We start from the raw sequence: 22,180 nt of genomic DNA, 5'->3' as shown, positions 1-22,180 counted from the left end.
CCCTACTAAAATTACAGATTTTCTGGTTCAGCTTCTCAATGTGATCCTTACAAAAGCAGGATCTCGCAACCTGCCAGTTTTACGACCTGTATGAACAAGCCATGCCCATCTATACATCCGTCTCTATCAGCTCTTGCCAGCTTCTTCTCTAACCCATTCCTAGAACAAGCCCCTGAACTCCATACCTCGAGCAGGGCGTTCGCAACTCTGGAGGTAAGATGGTCGTCGCCTCTCTCTTTCCTTCTAGTAAGGACACCAACACTCTCAAAAGCATCGTAATTCTTCATTTCTCCAACAATGGCTGGCCCAGCATCGACACTTTCTTCTATCGACAGCATGTTGGTCTAAATCGCAGCTCGCTCCTCCGCCATGGAAACATTCAGCCTCGTCCACATATTTCCTGCCGAGAGGTCGTCTTGTCCACTATTACACCATTAGCACTGTCGTCAAAGAAAAAAAAAATCCTTCGCGGTGAAGAACGACTTACTCAAACTTCTCCGTAACAGTCGGCTCCGTCTCTCCCTCCGCCACATTCGGATTGCGGAAGATAATGTTTCGTTTCTGCTCGCACACTCAAAATCAGCCAAAACCACCCTCCTCAAACCCACTCCGTAACCTGACAAGCACTCACCAACCCCAAGCTCAAATGTATCCCAGCAGGACCCGGTGTATACTCCTCCTTCGCCTCCTTCCCCTCAATCATCTCCACAAGATTCCTGGCTACAACGCCCGCCTGCATCGAACCCGGCCTCGCGGCTTTATGCGCCCCTGAGTCTGCGATGTCGCCTACCGCGAAGATGTTCGTGTAAGCTGGGTCGTCGAGTTGGAGAGTTTTCCTGACGCGGAGGAAACCATTCTTTTGGTTGATGAGTCCCTTGGCAGAATCTGTGGCCGGGAGAGTCTGGATCAGTTGATTATTGGGTTTCTGGCCCGTGGCGGGGACGACGAAGTTCGTCTTGAGACTGTCGCCATTATTCAAGTGGAGCGTGAATCCCTCACTTGACGCTTCCTTGGGGAAGCCGCCTTCTGGAACGACAGCTCTCGCCCCGGAAACCACTCGAATGTTTTGCTTCTCGAAAGTCTCGCGGAGGAGTCGGTCCAGCCCCTCGTGATAAACCGGCATCAACTTCTCCCTCGACTGCACGAGCACCACCTCCTTGTTGGGATACAGTTCCCTCACATCCAGCGCCATCTGCACGCCCACCGCACCACCGCCTACAATCGTCAAAGTCTCTGCAGCCTCGATCTGGCGTTGGTAGTTCTGGATATACTTAACCGAGGGAGTCTTGGTGTCGAAGGGCATCATGGAAGGCGCTGCGAGAAGAGTCCCTGTTGCGATGACCAGGTAGTCGTATGAGAGGTTCTGGGTGCCTTCGAAGGGAGCGGAGATGGAGATGTGGTCTTTGTGAACGCTGGTGGCGCGAGCTGTGATGAGGGCATGCCGGGTTGACGAGTTGAAGACTGCGGTATATGGGACGAAGGCCTTCTGTTCGTGGCCTGGGAGGATCGCAAATCGAGGCTGTAAATTTCAGTCCCTCGCTCTCTTTGGGATTGTAGTCCGAGTATGTGGCACTTACGAATGTGAAAATATGATTAAAATGAGAATGCGGCTCCACAAGCAACACCCGATGCGACGCAGGCACAATCTTCATCAACTCCCTCGCCGTCCCCTATACATCATCAGTCTCCATCCAAACCATCATAAATGCCACCTCCGAAACAAGACTCACCAAGCCCACATAACTCCCCCCAACAACAACCACATTCCTCAACGCAGGAGACATCTCAACTTCGCTTCTCCTGAAACCAGCACAATCAGAGTGAATCCCAAAGTAACCAGAAGTGTGATTTTCGAAAGTCCAAGGAACATGTGTTGTAGTTGTAGTTTTTTCTTATCAGATGGATTGATTCCGCCGGCCCTTTGGAATGGGGTGAGAGCCGCCGTTCAAGTCCGTCTTACAGCCTCGTACGACTATCCCGTGGCTAAAAGCCGGGCGTCGGCTTAGCCGCACGGCATCCGCGTAACTGCGATATCCGGTGGGGGATGAAGAATCATCATCCTGGGACCTCATCACGGACTTCACGAAGGGTATTTTCGAACGATGCGTAGTGTTTGTTTCGAGACCCGGTTGCCGAAGAAGACGGCCATGGCCAAGAACCGAGTTTCTCATATATCTCTTTTCTATGGCAGATAGTACTTCTACAAGAAACACCCCAAAAATCTATCGTGCTCAACTGGCCAACCTCCAAGCCTTCAATGGCAAGGCTTGCAGCTTCAATGCCGCTGGCTTGATGAAGCCCCAGAAGGTCACGATGCCAAATAGCACGCATAATATATTTACAATGTAGTAGCCGTCCCGCTCGATGTTGCATGCGCCTCCGCCGTCGATGCAGCGGTGCTTCTCGGCTTCCGCGACACAGCTGAAGGCCTGCGTGATGAGGTCGCCTTTGAGGGCGGCGGGTGGTGTTGACGGTGGTGTGCAAGTGGCTTTGGTGAAGGCGTCGACGAAGCGCAGGATGAAGTAGCGGGGAAAGGTGCCGCCGAGGTTGGAGACGCTGCGAAATAGCAAGTCAGTGAGAGGCTTCATAGAAGGGTGTGAAAGGGTAAACTTACGTTGCGAGAAGCGTCATGTACGTGCCACCTATCGCAGGATCCGAGATCTTTGCGTGGAAGGCCGAGATGGCGACGAACATGACGGTGCTCATAAAGGTGCTGAAGACGTGCTCCACGATGATCAGGATGAGATAGCCTGTGGTGGTGCCTGTTGACGGGAAGAACATGACGACGATCTGGGCGAACACAGCAGCGACAAGACGGCCAACAAATGCCCAGCACCAGACTCTGACCGGTTGGTACTGTTCACTCCATTTTCCAGCGTAGTAGCCCAGTCCCATCTCGAACGGAAAGTCGATGAGGACAGTCAAAGCCAGATCCTCCTGACTGAACCCCTTATCCAGGAGTTTGAGGTTAGTGACGGCGTCGTTGGCTTGGAAGCCAATCTTGGCAATGAGGTGGATCACGATGAAGATTTGGATGTTCCTCAACTTGAGAATTCCACCCATGATCTTGTACACATCCCAAATGCCCTCCTTCTCCTTGGTTCGATCCTCTTTCTTTAGAAGTGCAAGTCCAAGCGTCACGGCCAGGTAGAACCAGCCCCAGAAGGTAAGGTATGAGTTGAGGGTCATGAGACCATATTCAAGGGGCTGCGATCGGAAGTATTTGTTGGCAAAGTCGGGCGAGTTGAGGGCGAGGAAGACGGTGAACGACAGGAAGTGGCCTCCAGTCAGGCCAACAGTCTGCGCGGTACTGGCGTATGAGAGGTTGCTTTGAGACAGCAGTGTCAATGCCCAGCCTAGAAATCAATGTCAGTATATCCCTCAAAAATTCACATCCACCCAGCTTACCGTCAACCGCAATATCCTGAGTCGCACACAAGAACACCAGCGCAAACCACCAACCCGTGAAGCCCCAAATACCCGCACCACCATTCTCTCCCGCCTTCACCATCATCTGCTCAGCCTGTGTCCCCAGCCAAATCATACCAAACCCACTGATCATCTGAATCGGCAAAATCCAGCTCTTCCGCCTCCCAACCTTCCCACTCCACACAGCATCGACAATCGGACTCCACAGCAGCTTCAGACTGTATGGATACGACGCCAAAGAGTAAACACCAATCTGACTGTAACTCAAATGGCTCTTGAGCAAGAACGGTACACTGCCTCCCGCCAAGCCCATGGGTATCCCCTGCAAAAAGTATAGCAGCACCAGCAAGAGAAAATTCCTCCTGTCTTGCACGGGGAGATCGAAGAAGCCCTTCTGCTTGGTCTCTTCCTCTTTGTTCGGCGTCGCAGGCGGTATATCGTCTAGACTGAAATCACTCCTCCCCATCAACCTTTCCCGCGCGTCTACCGAGTCTTCATCGTGGATGTCGAGGGATGCGTGGTGTTTTCGGCGCTGTTCGATCATGGAGCCGTTCATGGTCTCGCTGTCGGCGGTGTGGCCGTTTGCCAGGGACGAGATGGAGGATTGCCGTGAGAGAGTGCCGTTCTGGCCCCGTACGCTGCCGCGGCCGCTGCCTCGTGGGTTGGGCGAGCGGGACTTGGATTTCTTGTGTGGCATCTGAGGGTCTGTGTCGGAGGCAGAGAGGTCGTCGTATTCGATGAACGGGATCGTCTCAGGATCGTGCGCGTCGTCTGAAAGTATCTCTTTCCCTTTGCTTGTGGAAGAGGTGTTATGGTAAAACTCCTGCAGCTCGAGACCTCCGCTCTCGAGATCCAGACGTTGTGCGAGGTCGTGTTGGGTTCGCTCCTCGCGGGTTCGTGCTTGGTGGATGGGCAGGACCGGGGCGACTTCAACACTGCCGGCGACGACCAGACTCACACGGGGCTGATGGTGGTGGCGGAGGGGTTGGTCGCCCATGGGTTCATCGCCGCTCATGGCCGACTCGAACTCTCGCCCCTCAGGACACGTACGGTGGATCGTCCCTTCTTAGCGTTTGGAGAAGATCTCGGCCCGCTGCAGGGACCGGCTCATGGAATCCTTCGAGAACTCAAAATGATTCTAAATTCTGCAACGGCGACGACACAACTCAATATTCTCTCTACACCTGCAGAAGAAATTCGACGTGTTGCAACGCGTTCTAACTTCATTGAACATCGGATTGAGTCGGTGGGAGTAGTGGATGCAAGCACGCCACGAGCATCTCCTTTGTCTGCCGGCCATCAATAAGGAAAGCCGAATTCACTTTACCGAAGAAATGCAACAAGCTCACGCAAGGAAGCGAGGGACAATGTTCGCGGGATCATGGCAACACAACAGACTGATGAGATACATGGTTCTGGAGAGCTAACCCTTGATGCCTTGTGGCCTTACCAGCATTGTCGCGTGGTACAAAATCCTACTGCGCCAACATGATCGACTTCAGCTCGTAGGCTGTGAGCTTGGCACACAAGTCGTATTCGCGGAACACATATATACGTATGACCATTCATTCCTCCTTCATTCACCCTTCATCACCAACTCACAAGAACCAACATGCCACACCAAAACCACCAACTCCTCGACCTCCATTTCTTCACTCTCCTAGCCATAATCCTTCCATCCATCTACATATGCTTCACCTACCAACAAAACACCCTCCATCCCAGTTTAAGAAACACAACCATCCTCACCAACCCACCAACCTGGCTTCTTCGTCCTACCCTCCCGGCCCTCTACATATCCCTCTACAAGCTCTCCGACCGCGGCCGCACCCCGACCCGGTCACAGCACCTGGCTCTGCAGTCCTCGACGATCGCGGTATTTCTCGTGGCGAATGCAAAAGGTGATTCGCTTCAGACGATGTGGTTGATGTATTTTCCGGGCGTGTGGTTGGTGGCGCTGGTGTTGAATGAGGTGTGGTTTGGTGGGGTTGAGGTTAAGGAGAGTGCAGCATAAGGAGCAGGTGGAGGGTGGAGGTGATATGTTAGGGGTGGAGGGTGGTATCCGCGGAAAGAAGTGAGGGATGGCGGTGATTGGGGCTTGGGCGGATTTCAGGTTTTGTTATCTTGCTCTATCGGTTTATGGCTGTGTACAGCCCAAAGCACGGGAGTCGACCGTGCTCCCGACGTCGCAGCGGGCTTGTTGCTTCTGCCGCATTTCGAGGAGACAGCTACATGTACGCAGGCTGCCAAGGGGTTGACCGGTGAGAAAAGGGCTCGAAAACCTTCCTCATGCCACGACAGCCGAGCGAGGCTTTGGGTCAAAGCATTTTGCGAGACAATTTCCGGCGGCTGCTGTGCGGGACGGGTACGATTCCAGCCCTCGCTTCGATCCAGCTTGGTCAGTCTTCCTCGCGCCCATCGCCACCATTTGCCTGGGCATTCGCCTTCTTCTCGGGCTTCCCTTCGGCCTGCTCTGGAATGAAGTAAACAGCAACATTTAACAGCAACGAAATGGCGACCAGGATGAACCAGACCAGATGGCCATCGGCCCACCGGCTCTTGACACCAAAGGCATAAATGCTTGTGAAGAGTGCCGGGCTGGCAGCGCGAACGCCGCTGTTGACGGTCAGGGATAAGGCGTTGACGGTTGCGAGGCCTGTTGGTGAGGGCGAGATGTCGTTGACGAAAAGTTGAACGCAAGCTAGAGCAAACATCAGTCTCGTTCGATAGTAGTGAGAGAAAACAATACTCACCAAAAGCCATGCTCACGCCACTGCCAATAACAATGGCAATGGGACCAACAATCCAGAATGCCTTGTTCCACCCGTGTCTCAGAAACTCGTTCAGAATCGGATAGGTAGCCATCATTAAAGGCCAAACGAAAGCGCACAATCTCATCAGAGATCCGGTTCCTATCGTTCGCTGTAAAGCCGGGAAGGCGAGAAGCATCCACAAAGCTTGACTTCCCCCAGCCACAGCGAGGAAGTACGAGATGAACTTGGGACTGAAGCCAAATCCACCTTTCTCCACACTCGTGTAGAGGAAAACAGGGGCGACGGCGGTATAGGCGAGTGCGAGGAGCATCGTGTGGCCGAAGAGATAGAGAACGAATGGGACACCGGGGGATTTGAGGACTTCGGAGGTTGACATGGGAGGCTCTGCGCCTGCACCGCCGTCTTCCTTGCGTTTGAGGGTCTGTAGTACATGGTCAGCGTGTGCAGGGGTTTTCGTGTTTGAGGACAAGCGTACCTCTTTCAGGAAGAACAAGCTGCTCAAAGTGCCAGTCATACAGACCGCACCAGCAACGAATGTTGCCAAGGCATACGGATAGTCGATGAAGAACTGCAGGTGTCCAAATGTCTCGGGAAATTGCTCTGCTGGGTTCGCAAGTCCACCACCTATGACAACTCCGTAAGCATGACCGAAGTCTCATATGTTTCAATTGAACATCCACTCACCAACAAGCGGCCCGGCAAAGATGCCCAGATTCCTCGTAAACATATACCAACTGAACGCCCTGCCCTGGGTCTTCTTATCCGTGTTCTCGCTCAGCATCGTCCTCACGGTAACGACACTCCCCGCAAAAACGCCCGCCAGACACCGAAACATGATCATCTGCCACAGCCGCTGACTCAGTCCGAAAAGCGCAGTTGCGATACTCACGCCCGCCAAACTGAACACCAAGACCGGTTTCCTGCCCAATCGATCTGCCATCCGGCCGTAGAAAATCATGAGCACCATCTGGACGAGCGAGAAGAGCGATTCGATAAGACCAGACCAGAAACCAACGTTATCCTCAGGCACGCCGCCGGTGCGCGAGATCATCTCGTTGATGAACGGGAAGATGGCGAAGTATGCCACTGGTTCTGCTAACGATGCGTAGCAGAGAAGAAGAATTTGGATATACGGCATGGGCTTCTCCTCCGCTTCTTGAGGAGCATCGTGAGGTATTGTATCGTAGTCTGCAGGCTTGCCATTTGGTGTCGCGTGTCCATTGGTTTTATTCCGTGCAGGTCCAGATTCTGGCGCGAGGAGAAGAGGTGTTGCTTCGTCTGCTGCTTCAACTGAAGAGCCATTTTTTGTGGGATCGGCCGGCGGTGGCATATTGAATGTATTCGCTCAAGAGCTCTATCTCAACAAGTCGGGAGAGGTTTGGAGGACAAAGAACAGAGAAGAATTGGCGTAGATACAGCCGCAGACAATGCTTACGGTGAGCAGATAGCAGATGACATGGTAGCCGTCAGATGGTCAAACTTTCGTATGTCTTGACAAAGCAGATACGGAGGACAAGTGAGCGTTCGTCAGATGGCGACGATGATGATTTCGTGCTGGAGGATGCATCCATCGCGCTCAATGCCAAAGAAGGCTTGTCCTGGAGCAAGGGTCCTACCGAACCAGGGAAGGTGCATGTCGATCGCCGCTAGCGCCGCGCCGAGGATTTTCCACATCTGCAGTAGAACATTAAGTTCGCGAAATTGTTCGCATTTCTAATAAATTCAACAACCACCGCAACCATGTCGCAGGACGAACCGACTTCGAGAAAGGACAAGAAGGCGTTGAGAGATGCTGAGAGGCATAAGAAGGGCAAGAAGAGAAAATACGCCGATACTGAAGAGCAGGATGCCGCTGCTGTCGCGGAAGACCAGCAAGTAGAAGAGCCTGCAAAGAAGTCGAAGAAGCGAAAGGCCGAGGATACCCTGGAAGGCAATGAGGCGGCTGAGACCAAGGATGCTGCTGGGTTTATCAAGGAGAAGCCAAAGAAGCGCAAGAAGCAGCGCACAGAGCAGACTGAAGGCGGCGAAGAAGCGGAAGACACCAACAAACCAGCCAAGTCGCGCTTCATAGTCTTCGTCGGCAACCTGCCATACAAGACTACCGACGATTCTCTACGAGGGCACTTCAAGAAGCTGCAACCCTTCACGCTTCGACATCGCACAGACCCAAAGACGAGAAAGAGCAAGGGTTTCGCATTTCTTGAATTTGAGAATTACGATCGCATGAAGACATGCCTGAAGCTCTATCATCACAGCATGTTCGACCCCGAGAACGTGAAAGAGGACGGTGCGGACCTTGAGGCCGTTGCAGAGCAAGAGGAAGTGAGCAACAGGAAGAAGAAGAAGACTCAGGCGAGGCGGATCAATGTCGAGTTGACAGCTGGTGGAGGCGGCAAGACGGATGCTCGGAAGGAGAAGATCAAGGTGAAGAATGAGAGGTTGGAGGACCAACGGAAGAGGAGAGCTGAGGTCGAGAGAAAGGAGAAGGAGAAGAAGGCGAGGAAGGAGCAAAAGAGTGGAAAAGCAGGAAAGAAGGAAGAGCCGGAAGAGGCAGCGACTGCTGGCGCTGAGGCTTCCCACGGGATACATCCGAGTCGGCTTGCACAAATGTCTCGTTGAGCCTTCTCGTTACTGCCAGCGTTATTGGTCCTTTCCATACCTTCCAAGTCATGTTGGACGAACAATTCTTTCCGCATTCGAGAGGAACAGCCACCTCTTACATCTTTCGCGACCTTCTCGCACAGTCTCCACCTTGAACCACATCAATACTTTACAGTACCACCACCAGCATTTCATTCGAGCAACGACTCTGGCCGCCGCAATGTCGCAATCCCGGCAGGATTCTCTGTTTCCTTCCCATCACGAGGTGGATTGTCACGATCATAAGCGGCAAAGAATCACCTCGCCCAATCCCAGCATCCCATCATGCTCTGCTCCCGAATGGCACGATGAAACACAGACCGCGGTCGATATCAACATACCCAAGGGGTGCTACGGAATTGACTGTCCCAGAGCATACACTCCGGCACTGACTCGGCATGAGGAGGCGTCTCGCTCTTTGCACAGCAGTGGTCGTTCCGTAGTGTCGCATACCGACTCGAATATTTTCACATTCGATCCATCGTCGCCGTTCGATGTGAGCACCCCGTCGGATTCGTTAAGTCCAGAACTGGAGGTTGGCTCGCCGCCACATCAAGATGAGCTCTGGCAAGCATTGGTCGCCGTACGTGCTAGACGACAAGATCTGGAATACCCCACTACAAGCACTAGCAAAAAGAGGGCCGCAGTGTCTGGAAAAGCAATGAAGTTCTACCCTACAGTTCTCCTCCCCTCGACCAAGACGCTTATAGTCAACATGTTCGCAAGCCCCAACAAGACGCAGAGCCAATGGCCAGACATCACTCAAGTCCCCGAGATCAGGTTCCTCCACCCCGCCTTCACCCTCACGCTGTACATCGCCAACGACGAGCTGACTTTCAGCTTCGCTCTCGGGTCTTTCACCAGCCGGTTCAGCTCCAGACAGCAGGCGTGCTTTGCGCGGGGAGCTAACAAGATGGTCGGCCAGGCTTTGGTGCAAGGCGTGCAAAGTGTGCTTGGCGAGGTGTCGCTTCTGCCGGCTTTTGCGCACATGGTGTATGAGTGGTTTGATGTCATGGGAGTGGAGGTTGGGGTTGATTGGATTCCAAGCGAGGACGAGTTGGTGAGGCATTGGATGGTTTGTGTGAGGTATGGGTGGACTTGTCGGAGGGTCGTTTGAGCGCAAGTATGGAAGATTATTGGTAGCTGAGGCTTGAGAGGGGACACGAGACGTTCGATATTGTTCGAGAGCGAGAGCGTGCTGTTGCTCGTTGGAAGGTCGATGTTCACTCTTGCCTTCAATTCAGGTTATCATTCTTCTTGCTTTTCTGTCTCAAGGAACGAATCACAGCAAAGAACTCCCACTGCTGATGTGATAGCAGTAGACCGAACGTCAGATCACCTGCAGATTCGAAAGCCACTGGAGCGCGTTCACATGCAAACTGGTCCGTGCGCCTTCCGCTCGATGGCTACTTAAGGCAGCACTTGCTCCTTACAACTTCGACAACCTACACCTTTACACCACATTCTCCAGCAACTTCAACAACGAGTAGCTCCCGTCCCTCGACATCGTGACCCAGACATCGTCGAGTAATATCAACGACGAGCCGCGACACAGCACCCTCGACGCGACACCCTCGGTACACCACCCGCAGCACGTCCACCAAACCCACATCCGACACATCACAACTCTCCACACCAGACAACAAGATGCCGCCAGAAGAGCTCGTTCTAACCGAGCGGCCACGCCACCCCCAACGCCCCAGCGTCGACGGTGGCACCGACTCAGCAGGCGACACTCCAGCTGAGAAACCAAACCTGAACAACATCGCCCAAGAGATCTTCGATTTCATCATCGCCGATGTCGACCTGGAGGATCTTCGAAATCTCCGACTTGTCAGCACGGGCATCAACGTCAAGACTCTGGACATCTTCACCAAAGAGCATTTCACCGACTACTCGCTGCTTCTATGCAGCAGGGAGAGTCTTGAGAATGCTTGTGAGGTTGCGAAACATCCTGTCTTTGGACGTGTGATTGAGAAAGTTACGGTGTTTGTTGACGAACTGCGCATCGGCGCTCGCGTTGAGGACGACACCAACGGGAATATCTTCTTCAGAAAATGCAATAGCAAACACGACATGCTCCGGTTCGGGAAGATCGCGAAAGAATGTCTAGAGAAGGTGGATGAGCTGTACGATGCTCTGACAGACCAGCACGCTCTGCGCACGTCGGGCCAAGATCGCAACTTACTGACCGACACATTCGCCTTTCTGAAAGACAACGCCCGAGTTCGAGAAGTCAACATCGACGTCTGCTCTGACTTTCAGGAGGAAGGGCTTCGCCAGGACAAGCCTTGGTGTCGAAACTTGCGCATCTATCAGCAGCTTAAAACGACATTATGCGAGATTTACGGACCCGCTGATTGAGGCACAATTTGGGTTCGTGTCACCGGGGTTCGACTACAACGACAACGGGCGCATGATTCATTGTGTGCAAGGGCACTTCCCCTTTGCTTTGGTCATGCAAGCACTGCTTCATAGTGACCTCAGACCCAAGGATCTCTCGAGCGCTGCAGATTCGTGGCTTTGGAATTTGGACATTGACAAAGTCTTACAAGATCCAGACACGTTCGTGGCCTGCCAGGCGATGTTTACAAACTTGGAACACCTCGCTGTGGGCATCTCTCGTCTGCATGACTTGTCCGACTACGCTGGCTTGTGGGCAAGTGCCTCGAACCTCGTCTCGCTCACGCTATGGACGCAAGACTCTAATCTACTGCGCAATGTCGTCGCAAAAGCTGTTTTTCCGAGTCTCTGCGTCCTCAAACTGTGCGGAGTCAGCATTCCACTGGCGGATTTGCACACGATCGTCCAGGGCTTGGTTGAACGCAATCCCGCGCTCCAACAGCTTCACCTACACGGTGTTGTATTGCTCTTTTGCGAAAGTTTCGTCAATCAGGCAGACAATGAGACCGGCGGTGCAGGCACCGTAGCCGATTTCAGGAAGGGCTTTAGCTGGGTGACGGAGGAGAATCTCCTCGGAAACGCCTTGCGGAAGCTATTGGGTCTCTCGGGCGAGTATATCGAGGTCAGGCTTGACCTCAGAGATTTCCATAGAGTATGGCATCGACGAGTCCCGATTGAGCATGGATAATGCACAGAAGTCGAGGAGACACGGGAAGGGATAGGTGATTTCTGTGTCGGACGCCAGCTCAAATTCGAACATTCGCAGGATGTGCGAGCTGTTCAGGCAACCTGGAATATGAATGGGAGCTTCGTCGCCTCAGTGAGCGCGAATACGATTACATGCGTTCGACTCGGAGCGTCATAAAGGGGTTGGTCGAGTAGACGCGGGTGAGGGCCTAGCGAGTGATACAGTTGGATACCACTCCCCAGTTGTCAAGGAGTGGTGGATTTCAAGTAATTGAAACGGAGCAGCGTCAATTGCAAAAGCATCATCGTTGTGGTATATGATCACGCGAGTCGGAGAATGTACTGTACACCCGAGCCATAGCGCCGAGAAAATGCATCGATGCTGCAATCCTGCCGCTATCAGAACCTCAATCCCATCTGTGTTGCAAGTTAGCTTATGGCCATTTACGCATCGAGTTTACCTTGTTGTGCACATACCCGACGTCTTTCTGCCGTACTATGCCGCCCTCGTTTCCTTTTTGCTTGCCAGTCTTTCCTCCTTCCACCACTAACCGATCCAGCTGGAAGAATTGTGATACAACCGTTTGTCTCTGTCATCAAATAATCAGCCAACGTTCATCTCTGCCCTGACATAACTCCTCCATTAGACAATCGCTCCCCCATCTTGCCACCAAACTCATCCACCTCATCTCCAATCCACGTCTCCCTTCATCCATCTCCTACTCACCTTCAAAACCTGCAACTCCTTCAACCCCTTCTGCACAAGCTCCTGCACCCTCCTCCCATCCGTCTCCGTGCTATGCTCCCTGAACGCATCCCTCGTCCTCCTCTTCGCATACTCGCGGAAATTGTACGCGGCAAACTGTCGTCCCTGCCGCAGCAAAGAACGATATAACGATCGCACTTCGAAGGCGGTGGTCTGCGACATCAAGGTGCTTGTATGTCGGTCGAAAATGGGTATCTGCGGGGGCTGGCGAGATGTATGGGGTGATTGCGATAGGTAAGGTGAATGTTTCGGGCGAGAACGATTCGACGGAGAGACGTCATTCGCTTGTGAAGTCTGTCGGGGTTTGCGCCGCGGAGGTCCGATCGGAGCCGATGGGATACGCTGGCCTGAGGCAGGGATAAAGTCTTGGCATTTTGGGAGCGACCTGGACTTCACGCCCCAGACCCTCGACTTTCATCCTCTTCACGCCCACTTCACATCCATACCACGCGCCGTTTGGATACATCCGCATCCTTCCCATCGCCATTCATAGATTCTATCGCCAGCGCATACACATTTCACCCGCCCGTGCTGTGAAACCCCCCAACAACACACGCGGCTGCGAGGATCCGCTAATCAACAAATGGCGAGCACGGTACGTCCACACTGTTTATGCTTGTCAGATGCTTGAGTTGTGTTAATCGCGTATCGTTACCTTGATTTTTGAACGCTTGTCCGTGTGATTTGGTTCTCTCGTCCTGGGAAATGCTGGGGTTTCTGTACCTCCCCGGTGCTGCGGGACACAGGGAAGCATAACATGGCCGTTTCACGCGCACTGGGTGTAGCCAAACTCAGTGCCGCATGCAATCGCTCCTACTACTTACTTTCCTGTTGCAGTGCCTTGCCACCCGCCGCCTCGACCGCCTTGCCACTTAGCGAATATCGTCGTAGACCATATACACTGACATGTCTCTTCTTGAACAGTACCGCCCACCCGGCCGCAGCAACCGCTCTGGCCGGTCGCAAGCTGATAACGACGTGTTCGAAGGACTGCCGGTTAAACAATGGAACCAGTCATTCTCACGGGTATCTCTTGCGCCTCCAGTGTCAGAAAGCCAGAATCCGGAGGACCAGAAATGGGCTGATCCACCTATGCCACGTGACTATCAATTACTCAATCCTTGGACCCAGCAGCTCCTTCGTCTGGCTCGATCTGGCAAAGTCGGAACCAAGCGAAAACAAGACCCAGATGCCGTTGACGACGACAAGCCCGAAGACGAAGTTGCTGAGGAAGCTTCCAAGAATCACGTCGATGAGCGAGGATACATCGCAAAGAAATGGCGACAAGTTCCCGAGCATCTCTTAGAACCAGAGCACAAGCATTTCGAATTCCTTGCCAAGCGAAGGAGAGGACTTCCAAGTCTGTACGGCCCTGAAGTACAAAACGGGGCTAACATTGCCATGCGTAAAACCAAAGTACAGAGGACGGGCGCAGATGGAGAAGTTGCGGTCTACGAAGTGCTGGTTCCAGAAGGGCAGGCTATCGAGGGCGAGGTCGCCGAATCCACCGAACTGGCAGAAGTCAAGCCGGTTGTAGCAGCGCCTGGCACAGCTATCGAAGGCCTGGGAATCGCAAACGAAGAGGGTGTGCTTGTCGCGGAACACCTCAAACCGGCCGTCGCTCCTCGAAGGAATAGGCCTCCTCCGAAGAAGAAAGGTGGACCGGGACGAGGCAAGAAGCGCGTCACGTTCACCAATCCAGATGGAAGCACGTACACGACTGTTGTGCCAAACGCTACTAAGATTGTTCCTCAACCCGGCCAGACAGTTAAGCACGTGGCCAAAGGAGAGGAAGCTAGTGCGGATGTCACCGCGGAGCAGGCTGCAGCACATCAAACACCTAATCCTGAAGGCGAAGAGGGTTCGGGTAGCGATGATGGAGAGGATGATGGCGACGATGACGACGATAGAGAGGAAGGCGAGCTCTCAGAGGACGATGCGCCTGGGACTGGAGTCGACACGCCGGCGAAGCCAAATACACCTGCCAAAACGGCGACACCAGCACCTCCAGCACAGGTTGACGAATCAGACCCGATGGAAGATGTCAAGCCCACTGATCCTGCGCCGGCAGAGCCAACAGAGGCTGCGAAGGAGGATGAGCCCAAGGCAGAAAATGTCACTGGCGAGACAGAGCTTTCTGCCGCAGAGACGGAGCCTGTTGTCGAAGATAAAAAGGACGCATCAGAAGAACCGTCGTCCGTTGAGCCGCAAGCAGACGAACAACCTTCAGAGCCTGCACCTGCTCCTGAACCAGTATCAGCACCAACAGAAGATGTTGAGATACGAGACGCTTCGAGTTCTCCAGAGCTTCCCCTGGCCAAGACAAGCCACAGCAGAAGCGGGTCATTGGCAGATCCTCCGCCAGTGTCTTTGGATGAGCATGCCCCACCACCAGAATCAGAGCCTGCAGAGGAAGCTAACGTAGAAGCGGTGGCTGAGGCTGAGGTAGACACCGAGGAAGCAAAAGAAGCGGAGGCGCCCAAAGAACCTAGGCCTGCTGCTGTTGAGGAGCCCACGCCTGCTGCTACTGAGGAGCCCGAGAAAGCTGACGACGGCGAGGACGATTTGCTAGGAAACCTCGAGAAGCATCTCGGGGGAGAAAAGGAGGATGAAGACGCTTAGGAAGCCCAGCATCATCCGGAATCAGCGAAATCTGGGGCTGAAGGCTATAGGCGCAAAGATTCTTGCGCCTCTGTGTATCGATAATTGAACATGGCATGTACACTTGTAAGCATACATATACACATTCACACTCATCCATGAATCTTCAGAATGCAGTACAAGGACGTGTTCCTATTCGTGGATCCCACGCTTAAGCTTGAAAGTTTAGCGCGACCAGGGGTTCCGCAGGGTCAACATCTCCTCGCTTTCCTTTCCCTCTTCGCCACAACACGAACTTCATCAAACTCGTGGCTTGCGACGAGGACCTGTCGCACACGTCTACGCGTGGGGATGCGACGACCAGTCATATCATTGGAGGCCACATCGTTATTGACATAATGGTCTTGACTGCTTGCGCAAGATCCCCCGACTGGACGAACGAGTGGTTTGAACTGATGAGTCGACTTTGTATGATACGCAAAAGGACCCGGTCAGACGGCGAAAATAAAGTCTATTGTTTGTCTTTTTCCTAGACGCGTCGACCTCGCCGCTAAGACTTCAGGAATCAGCAACCCTCATCTGACGTTGCCCAGCAAAGCTCAAGCAGCGGGAATTGAAGGCGTTTTATCTTGGCTTGCCTGCCTGCAGCTGACAGTCAAAGGGAAGGAGAACTTTGGTGGCTCACGTATCTTTCCGCACCGCACCGCCGCAGGTTTTCCCTTTCCAGGCTTTCGCGGTTCTCAGAAGCACGTGGAGTCGAAGATCATCTCCAGATCGCCCTGCAGTAGCAGCCGTTGGCGCGCCATGGTTCGTACGCTCGGGCCATCTTCTAGACTTCTTGTTGTCTGAAAGAGCAAGATTGGGACGGCAGACTGACCAATGCTTGTGTTGGGATGGATACTGCATTGAGTCTTTCAGCTGAGTACCGTACCGCGTTTTGCTGCATACCACACTTGGGCGTTGTTGCTGCCGTCGCTAATCGACAATAGTTCTTTGCAATATGTGTGTACGAGGCGTCGCGAACTCATTCCGACCAATCGAGCTTGCAACTTCGCCGTCGTGGCTTTGATGCTTGAAGATTCAAGCATTCGACTTCGATAGCTCAACATCGCAAGGCCTACCCAATCATGTTATGCGCTTTCTGCACTCGTTCGTCGAAAGTGGTATACTTTGGACGTTGACAGCGTAGTAGTGGGATCCACCAGCCGTTGAAGCCTCCCCAGAGCTAAAGCAAAGCATATTCGCCTCGACCATGGTGGACCGCAACGGCCGGGGCGATGAGGCTCACCTGATGATTCAGAGCCCTGTTATAAGACCTTCTTGCCATCCTCCTGCTTTGCCTTCAGCAGCAGCAACAGACTTTCGAGAATTTTCAGCGATTCCGCTACCACACTCGTTTAACCACGCTCTTTCACCACATTCGTTTTCAACTCACGCATTAATCGCCCACCAGCTTCTACAGCTTCAAGTATAATATTCAAAGTCGTCAAGATGCAATTCCTCGCTGCCACCGTCGCCCTTTTCAGCCTCGCCGCCGCCCTGCCAGGTGCACCGACCAGCGATTGCCACACCACCAAGACCTGCTCGGCTGTCTACCACCACTCGACCAAGACCATCCCTTACGAGGCCGTCAAGACTGTCACCGTGACCGAATACAAGCCAGTTACGAAGACCACTGAGGTCGCCAAGCAGTACACGGTCACGAGCTACAGTAAGAAATCTCCATCTTATGAAAATCGATTTCAACTAACCACTCCTCCCAGTCCCATCCACGTACTACACCACGAGCACCTGGACAGAGACAAAGACAGTCCCATACAGCACGTATACTGTTTCCACGATCTGCACGACCACGACAATACCAGTTACATCCAGCTACACGACCTGCGTTACGGAAAGCAGCACTTGCCCCATCAGCACGTCCGTGCCAACCACCATCACGCAGAGCACGTCCGTTCCATCCACCTACACCACCTCGACTCCATGCCCGAAGGCAGAGACGAAGACGTACTCAACCTACTCGACCTCCATCTGCACCGAAACCTCCACCCAGTGCGCCCAGCAGACGCAGTGCACCGCCAAGGCCTACAACTAAACCTGCAGAGATTTTGGAACGGGAGTCGCCTTCAAGCCTTTCTTCTTTTAACGAACGTGACATGACGGAGCTTTTGTAGATGGGAAGCAAAATCCAATCCGGCATCTTGGGAAAGCGAGCGGTATTGTTGTTCGGTTGTTCCATGTTTGTCTGATTCTTTTGACGCTGCGAACCGATCTGTAGTTTTTAATTTGTAATGGCTGGAATCGCAGGAACGAGACGGCTCGATTCTCGCGGCATCTCTTCTGCTATGCACAAAGTCTTCAACTTTTCCTACTACCATGCATCCCGCACTCAGCTATCTTTGTTGGCCGCCATGCTGAAACCCTCTATGCAGGAGACTTGAGACATCGAAACGTCTCAGCCTCGCCAAGTTTCTAATCTCGTCTGTCAACATCCGCCAAGCCAATATTGTGGAGATTTGTGCAACGGCTATGGATGCAACAACGTTCACGGCAAACCGAACTTTGGGTTGTCGAGACATGTAAGCGGGAGTATCTCCAAGCAGAGTTCTTGTTCTCCCTGAAGATAAGAAGGCGATGTGCCGAGCGGTTTGAGGAGTGGCTGGTATAAAACAATTGCCAACAGCTGGATTTTCGATCGTTTGTTGGGTGCGGAATGAGTATAACTTTCTACCAGCATGAAGGGAGAGGCCCTGATTGAAGAATTGAGCATGCAGCACACATCACTGTCTTGCGCATAATGTGTAAACAGGCTAACGATCGTCAGAACCCGGACTTCGCATGTGTTTCTTGGCCCTGTCGACTTTCAGCATCATCACGACAAGGCTGATCAACAACTCAGAAGATCTCCCACTGACACAAGAAACTTCACAACAGCAGACTACGACCGTCTTTTGCATGCGTCTCACAAGCAACGTGAAGTCGCTATGACATACCGCCCTAGGAAAGCAATTGCCGAAGTCGAGCAGGCTAGCGACGGAGAAGGACTTTTCTTGGCCCACTCTGCTCCACTCCGGTATCAGCTCGACATCTCTCGACCACTTGACAGCCGGGTTGACGAACAATTTTTGCATGCAGGTATGGCTCAACAATTTCTCTCGGCCGAAGGGTTGTAGAATGATTTCTTGAGTTGCTTTTTGTCCTTCCCGAAAATTTTGCTTCTTGCTATCGTCTCCCCTTTCTTGGTTTGACTCAAAATGGCTATTGAAGAGAGTGTTGCAGTCGCTGCGACTGAGCAGCTCATGCAATCTGATGACCACGAAAAGAGAACGAAGGCTGGCACTTTTTCTGTCGACACATCGGAGGTCCAGGAGGATAGACCGCGCAAAATCGGAACAATCGTCACGATCGTTGGCTCTGCCCTCGCCAACTTATCCGATGGCTATCAGCAGAACCTCGCATCTTCGACCAACGTCGTCTTCAAGCACCTCCTTGGCAAAGCATATACCTCTGAGATTCAGACACGGATCTCAAATGCTCTCCTAGTTGGCTCCGTGATCGGCATCCTGGCCTTTGGTTATGTGGCCGATCGATTCAATCGCAAAAGCGGCATGCTCGTCACCAGTGGTCTCGTCATCATTGGCTCGCTCATGTCGACTCTGGCCTTTCAAGTACATGGCATGCAGGACATGCTCTGGTACTTGACAGTCGCTCGAGGAACAGCTGGTGTTGGCGTGGGAGGCGAGTACCCAACCAGTTCTGCTGCAGCATTGGAAGGCTCCAACGAACACTTCGACTCCCAGCGCGGGCCGATCCAAGTCCTCATCTCAACAGTCATGGCTACATCAGGCAGTGCACTGTGCACATTCGTCTATCTAATGGCTTTGATTGGTAGTGGGGAGAACCTGAAAGTCGCATACCATGCTATCTATGCAATTTCGACGATTCTCCCCCTTCTTGTCGTACTGGCTAGGTGGCGAATGCAGAACGGGAAGCTGTTCAACCAGAGTAACTTCCAGAAGAGGAAAATTCCGTGGACACTAATTGTTAGGAAGTACTGGCTCAGGATGCTGGGGACTTCGACGGTGTTCTTTTTGTATGACTTTGTGAACTTGTGAGTCTCCAAGTCTCATTCAATCGAGAAAGAGGTGCTAATGTTTGCAGTCCCAACTCCATCATGAGCTCCGTCATCATCAACGGCCTTGTACCAGGAAGCGACGTCCGCCAGGTGGCTCTATGGCAACTCTACTTAGGATTGATGCCCATCCCCGGTGCCCTCGCCGGCGCGTGGCTCGTCAACAAGATCGGACGTCGTTGGACTGGCATCACCGGCTTCCTACTCGGATATGTCGTCTGCGGCTTCATCATCGGCGGCCTCTACCACAAACTCACAACCGAAGCCTTGCCAGCCTTCGTCGTGCTATACGGCCTCCTACAAGCTTTCGGACACATGGGCCCCGGGGCAACGATTGGCCTGATCTCATGCGAGTCGTTCCCCACGGCGGCCAGGGGAATGGGATATGGCGTTGCCGCTGGGTTTGGAAAGGCGGGTGCTGCTGTTGGCACGCAGGTGTTTACCCAGATCCGGGCGGCTGCTGGCCCGGCGTCGACGTTCTGGGTTGCTGGCGGGATTGGAATCTTCACGTCTGGGGTTTATTACTTCTTGCCGGAGGGAAGTCAGCTTGAGCTTGAGAAGGCTGATGAGGAGTTTGAGAGGCTGTTGCTTAGTGAGAAGATATATTGAGTGTGAAGATGTGCTGCTGACAGATGTTTGTCACAATATGTTGCTAAATGATATTTTCAGGTATTGTTTCGTCCAACAATCTCCGTCACAAGTTGATGGACCGCTATCTCAACCTTTCCGGTGTCGTGGAACATCATCTACCAATGTTGACTATAGACGACCCGCTCGAGCTCGAACTGGAAGTTCCATCTGATGAACCCGAAGAGCTGGATGCGCAACTAATAAGATCTGAGGATGTCAGATCAAGCCGATCTCTCTGGAAAAGGGACGGGACTCACTGCATTCGCTCGAGGAACTGCTCGAGCTGTTTCCAGAGGCTGCCCCGGCACTTGAACCGCCAATGAGGCCAATACCGAGGAGACCAGTACTTGATGATCCGGTCGATGCAGTCTGTCGTGGTTCGAGGGCGTCTTGCATCGGGGTTGCAATGGGTGCGGCGGTGGCGAGAGCTGTGAGCGCCGCGATGAAGAGGAATTTGTTGGACGGCATGATTCTTGGGCTGGTTTTCGAGTTGCGGGTTATGTAGTTGTGGCCTTGCTATCGCTGTCGTGTACAAATGAAGTGTATCTCTGGTGTAGAGCTGTGTCGGAGTAGAGTGGGAAGAGGTGCTCAGAAGAAGAGAAGAAGCGTCTCACGACTTGCACAACAACGCTAGGCCAAAGCTTCAAGGCCTGTTTGCAATGACAATTGCTGACCCAGAAGGAGTCGAGACCGTTGTCCAAGATGAATCACGGGTATCTCAACAAGATGGCCTTTCGGTCTGTACTAGTCACACCGCCTGAGTCTTTCCGCGGTGTTGCCTGTGCCCGCTCAAAAAACTTGTCCTAGAGCGAGAGCTTCAGTGTTCAAGCTAAAGAGCTTGCAGTAGTCTTTGCCACAAGTTGCCATCTTTTCCAGGGAATTGTAAAGCATCAAGGTCGTCATACCAGTGAAAACGAAATGCTTTGAGGCAATATGAGCACTCGAATTGTCTCAGGCGAGGGACAAGGCAAGACCTGGACAGCCTTGTTTGAATTGAGGATTTCGTATCTGGAACTGATTTCGAGAACTGGCGATCTTCCCTACGATCAATTAGGTGAAGTTTAACGATTCTGCAAGGCCGAACTCTCGCGGGCGACGATCAATGTTCGACTACCTGGGTAGCAGTGTCTGCGATCTAGTCTTAGGTTGTTGCATGCGTAGCCTTCGCAAGCCGCTATTTCGAGTTTGCGGAAAGGTCGATCGAACAACGCTACATGTCTTTCGTGGAACTTCGCTCCTTCCATCTTGAGCACATTGCTGACGATCGCTGGATGTGGCAACCTTCTTCCTGGCTAGCGACTCATTCCACGGGAGACCTCAGTCGTCTTGAAAGCGGCGCGTGGGTAGTCAACATCTCACAATGCATTGGTGTCTAGCCGTTCCCACCATTTTCTGCTTTTCAAAGCCCGCAGTGCTCACTGCCCGCGGCCGGCTCAATAGATTCTCACCAGATCCATTTCGCATCGCACTCGAATTAGTCTCCAGAGTCGTGCCTATAGCTGCGACAAGCTTTGCAGATTGCATACCGAAGGTGCATCAAGCATTACTGTGTTCTCGACAAGAGCACCATTGAGTCCTTCGAAGGCTATAAGGCTTCAGCTGGCCCCGAATCTCCAGATAGAACATTGAGATCTCTCACACCACAATTCTGCAGCCGGCACCGCCTGATTCACTTTCTGACAGCATATCTTCACGATGCATCTCACCACCATTCTTGCGACACTCCTCTGCACCCTGGCTGCCGCCGCCCCAGTGCCCCAGAACAACTCCGGATCGACGTGAACCTCAACGACAAACAACAGTGGCTTGCTCGGCATCGGGCTCGTTGGCGGTAAGTTCATGGAGCACTCATCAAGATCATGAGATCCGGTCTAACATCTCTTCTAGGGGCTGCAAGTGCTTCTGAGGATGGCCAGAGTACCAGTGCTGGAAGTACTTCAATTTGTGGTAAGATTGTAATCGTCATGACTCATTGGTGTTTCGATCTCTGACCTATATGCAAGGCCTCCTCTCCTGTAGCGCCAGTGGTGCCTCTGCTGGTCCGAATGGAACCAGCTCTTCGAGCTCCTCCACTCAGAATGGCAGCTAGAGATTGGCCGTGAAGGAGGAAGGATATGT

The 22,180-nt window shown here is 52.9% G+C and overlaps 11 protein-coding genes across 11 annotated transcripts; 7 read left to right on the top strand and 4 right to left on the bottom strand.

Annotated features, from left to right (window-relative positions):
• Nucleotides 1-344: 344 nt before the first annotated feature.
• Nucleotides 345-1,784, bottom strand: M409DRAFT_60153 (uncharacterized protein; the record flags this gene model as incomplete). Its single annotated transcript, XM_033814377.1, has 5 exons — nt 345-423; nt 488-561; nt 632-1,519; nt 1,578-1,670; nt 1,731-1,784. 5 exons carry the CDS (start codon nt 1,782-1,784, stop codon nt 345-347), a joined length of 1,188 nt encoding a protein of 395 aa, XP_033661129.1.
• Nucleotides 1,785-2,231: 447 nt separating this feature from the next.
• On the bottom strand, nt 2,232-4,444 carry M409DRAFT_29329 (uncharacterized protein; the record flags this gene model as incomplete). Its single annotated transcript, XM_033809415.1, has 3 exons — nt 2,232-2,556; nt 2,615-3,356; nt 3,409-4,444. The coding sequence occupies 3 exons, from the start codon at nt 4,442-4,444 to the stop codon at nt 2,232-2,234; spliced, it is 2,103 nt and encodes a 700-aa protein (XP_033661128.1).
• A 1,384-nt stretch (nt 4,445-5,828) lies between these two features.
• M409DRAFT_70586 (uncharacterized protein) lies at nt 5,829-7,533 on the bottom strand (the record flags this gene model as incomplete). Its single annotated transcript, XM_033818806.1, has 4 exons — nt 5,829-6,130; nt 6,183-6,624; nt 6,679-6,827; nt 6,888-7,533. The coding sequence occupies 4 exons, from the start codon at nt 7,531-7,533 to the stop codon at nt 5,829-5,831; spliced, it is 1,539 nt and encodes a 512-aa protein (XP_033661127.1).
• Nucleotides 7,534-7,943: 410 nt separating this feature from the next.
• Nucleotides 7,944-8,822, top strand: M409DRAFT_70585 (uncharacterized protein; the record flags this gene model as incomplete). Its single annotated transcript, XM_033818805.1, has 1 exon — nt 7,944-8,822. One exon carries the CDS (start codon nt 7,944-7,946, stop codon nt 8,820-8,822), a length of 879 nt encoding a protein of 292 aa, XP_033661126.1.
• Nucleotides 8,823-9,024: 202 nt separating this feature from the next.
• On the top strand, nt 9,025-9,960 carry M409DRAFT_29326 (uncharacterized protein; the record flags this gene model as incomplete). Its single annotated transcript, XM_033809414.1, has 1 exon — nt 9,025-9,960. One exon carries the CDS (start codon nt 9,025-9,027, stop codon nt 9,958-9,960), a length of 936 nt encoding a protein of 311 aa, XP_033661125.1.
• A 530-nt stretch (nt 9,961-10,490) lies between these two features.
• On the top strand, nt 10,491-11,207 carry M409DRAFT_29325 (uncharacterized protein; the record flags this gene model as incomplete). Its single annotated transcript, XM_033809413.1, has 1 exon — nt 10,491-11,207. The coding sequence occupies one exon, from the start codon at nt 10,491-10,493 to the stop codon at nt 11,205-11,207; it is 717 nt and encodes a 238-aa protein (XP_033661124.1).
• A 94-nt stretch (nt 11,208-11,301) lies between these two features.
• M409DRAFT_29324 (uncharacterized protein) lies at nt 11,302-11,934 on the top strand (the record flags this gene model as incomplete). Its single annotated transcript, XM_033809412.1, has 1 exon — nt 11,302-11,934. The coding sequence occupies one exon, from the start codon at nt 11,302-11,304 to the stop codon at nt 11,932-11,934; it is 633 nt and encodes a 210-aa protein (XP_033661123.1).
• Nucleotides 11,935-12,340: 406 nt separating this feature from the next.
• Nucleotides 12,341-12,861, bottom strand: M409DRAFT_29323 (uncharacterized protein; the record flags this gene model as incomplete). Its single annotated transcript, XM_033809411.1, has 3 exons — nt 12,341-12,350; nt 12,411-12,523; nt 12,661-12,861. The coding sequence occupies 3 exons, from the start codon at nt 12,859-12,861 to the stop codon at nt 12,341-12,343; spliced, it is 324 nt and encodes a 107-aa protein (XP_033661122.1).
• Nucleotides 12,862-13,605: 744 nt separating this feature from the next.
• M409DRAFT_70583 (uncharacterized protein) lies at nt 13,606-15,321 on the top strand (the record flags this gene model as incomplete). Its single annotated transcript, XM_033818804.1, has 1 exon — nt 13,606-15,321. The coding sequence occupies one exon, from the start codon at nt 13,606-13,608 to the stop codon at nt 15,319-15,321; it is 1,716 nt and encodes a 571-aa protein (XP_033661121.1).
• Nucleotides 15,322-16,791: 1,470 nt separating this feature from the next.
• On the top strand, nt 16,792-17,395 carry M409DRAFT_29321 (uncharacterized protein; the record flags this gene model as incomplete). Its single annotated transcript, XM_033809410.1, has 2 exons — nt 16,792-17,011; nt 17,064-17,395. 2 exons carry the CDS (start codon nt 16,792-16,794, stop codon nt 17,393-17,395), a joined length of 552 nt encoding a protein of 183 aa, XP_033661120.1.
• Nucleotides 17,396-18,437: 1,042 nt separating this feature from the next.
• Nucleotides 18,438-20,041, top strand: M409DRAFT_70582 (uncharacterized protein; the record flags this gene model as incomplete). The annotated part of the gene is made up of 3 exons (XM_033818803.1): nt 18,438-18,466; nt 18,677-19,411; nt 19,462-20,041. 3 exons carry the CDS (start codon nt 18,438-18,440, stop codon nt 20,039-20,041), a joined length of 1,344 nt encoding a protein of 447 aa, XP_033661119.1.
• Between the last annotated feature and the right edge of the window lie 2,139 nt (nt 20,042-22,180).

The sequence above is a fragment of the Zasmidium cellare genome (assembly GCF_010093935.1).
Source record: "Zasmidium cellare ATCC 36951 unplaced genomic scaffold M409scaffold_50, whole genome shotgun sequence".
In the NCBI taxonomy this organism is placed as follows: Eukaryota; Fungi; Ascomycota; class Dothideomycetes; order Mycosphaerellales; family Mycosphaerellaceae; genus Zasmidium; species Zasmidium cellare.
Note: the sequence above shows the minus strand (reverse complement) of the source record. Positions and strands in the feature narration are given on the sequence as shown.